This window comes from Miscanthus floridulus, unplaced genomic scaffold, assembly GCF_019320115.1.
Source record: "Miscanthus floridulus cultivar M001 unplaced genomic scaffold, ASM1932011v1 os_1932_3, whole genome shotgun sequence".
NCBI classification, from domain to species: domain Eukaryota; kingdom Viridiplantae; phylum Streptophyta; class Magnoliopsida; order Poales; family Poaceae; genus Miscanthus; species Miscanthus floridulus.
The window spans coordinates 49,166-51,060 of record NW_027097997.1 but is presented as its reverse complement, the minus strand read 5'-3'; the positions used below and the strand labels follow the sequence as shown (position 1 = coordinate 51,060).

The following is a 1,895-nucleotide window of genomic DNA, read 5'->3' as shown; positions in this document are numbered from 1 at the left end:
ACAGACAGACCTGCGTGCCGTTGCCATTTCCCCTTTGAAGAGTCCTCTTCACCGTCAGCCTTTTCGGTTGGCTGGTTCGTGAAGAATTACTGTTAACTGATTTGTGTGAGAGAAAAATACTGTTCCAGCTGGAAATTTACGATCGTTTACGACAAGCCACAAAAAAAAATAATAGTCCTACATTTGAACCGAGTGAAATTTTCTCAAATTTGACTGAACTTAAAGAAAATATATGAAATTCAATGATACTGAAAATATTAGTCATTTGTTTTTGTAAATTTGATTACATTTAAAATTGTTTGATTTTTTTCAAAAATCCATAGTTACATTCTTTTTTTACACAGAGCGAGCAGGCAGAGGATGCAAGTGAGCAAGTCTAACTGGAAAAAACTTCAATGCGAGCAGCAGCAGGGCTAGCTAACTTACACTCACTCCACCCATGCACGAAGAGCAGCAACAGGGGATCCTGCGATTCCTGCCTAGTTAATGTTGTTTTTCCCTCCCATGAAGATTAGCATTTACCAGTGTTAATCTTAATCCTATTCCAAAAAAAAATGTAGAAGGAGAATAACACTAACAAAAAAAAGACTCTCCTTTTTGTTTCAAAGAATAGTAGTATAAACTCTAGGCAGAGAGTTGCAGGTCTTTTATTATTCTCGCCCCCAAAAAAGGCAGAAGAACGGGAAATGCGTTCTTGCACGCCGTTTCGCCGTTCCCTCGTGTACTACGAACATTTGAATTCAAATTCAAATTCAAATTCAAACTCCCGTGACCCTATCAGCCCAGCGTGTCTGCTCTCCCAATCTCCTGTGCTCGAGACTATAGAGCAGCAGCTGAACCCGTGCCGGGTGCAGGCGTGCAGCAAGCTCAGTAGTAGCTCCAGAGCGTCATGTCGCCGGCGCACCCGGCGCCGTCGTCGTCGCCGTCCATATTGGTATGCCACCCGCTGCCGCCGCTCTGCCAGTCGTTCCCGCACACCATCCCGTCGTCGTAGTAATACGAGTGGTCCAACTCCATGCCGGCACCGTACGCGTACTCGCCGCCGTACATTGCGGCCGCGGCGTCCGCCTGGTACGCCGACGACGAGGGCGCGGGCGGGGCCTGGGTGATGGACGTTGACGCCGCGGGCACGGAGGCGTCCTGCTGCGCGGACGACGAGGATGCCGACGAGTCCTCGGCGAGCTGGAGGGCGGCGCGTCGGATGTCGTCGGGGGTGGTGAGCGTGGCGGGGTCGACGCGGAGCAGGCGCGCGGAGTCGGCGAAGTTGAGGCAGGCGGCGCGCCCGCGGAGCGCGAGCGCGGCGACGTCGTGCGCGCGCGCGGCGGCCTCGGCGGTGGCGAAGGTGCCGAGCCAGATGCGGGACTTCTTGTTGGGCTCGCGGACCTCGCACACCCAACGCCCCGCGGGCCCGCGCCGCCGCACGCCGCGGTACACCGGGTGCCGCGTCTCCCGGAACTTGGTCCGCCCCGCGGGGCGCTTCGGCGGCGCCGACAGCACCGTCGCGTACTCGTCCCCGTCCCCGGACGACGGCGGATCCCCGTACCCGTAGTCGTCGGCGACGCCGTACTCCATGGATTGGGCGGCGGCGGTGGTGGCGGCGATCCTTCGAGTGGTGTCTAGAATGTTCCTTGATTCGCTGGAATTGGAATGGATGGCGTGGCTGGTGATGGTTCGTTGGCTGGAGTGGGAACGTGTGTGCGGTCTGGTTTATATAGGATTTGGTGGTGGAGGGGGAGACATGGATATGGAGAGGAGAGGAGCGGGAGAAGTTTGAAGCGGGGCGCGTGGCGGGAGACGGAGGTGAGCTGGAGACTGCCTGGGGGAGAGTGCTGTGCTGCCTGCGGGACGGTGGCGAGGCGGCGGGGGAAGCCGTGTTGGCGTCAGCGTGGCGTCGC

General features: G+C 56.7%; 1 protein-coding gene across 1 annotated transcript; it reads right to left on the bottom strand.

Moving 5' to 3' along the window:
• Nucleotides 1-269: 269 nt before the first annotated feature.
• LOC136534432 (dehydration-responsive element-binding protein 1C-like) lies at nucleotides 270-1,695 on the bottom strand. The gene has a single exon (XM_066526866.1). The coding sequence runs from the start codon at nucleotides 1,570-1,572 to the stop codon at nucleotides 868-870; it is 705 nt and encodes a 234-aa protein (XP_066382963.1). The 5' UTR covers nucleotides 1,573-1,695; the 3' UTR covers nucleotides 270-867.
• Between the last annotated feature and the right edge of the window lie 200 nt (nucleotides 1,696-1,895).

Coding starts and splice junctions, on each gene's coding strand:
- LOC136534432 (XM_066526866.1), bottom strand. CDS start 1,572: ATGGAGTACGGCGTCGCCGACGACTACGGGTACGGGGATCCGCCGTCG.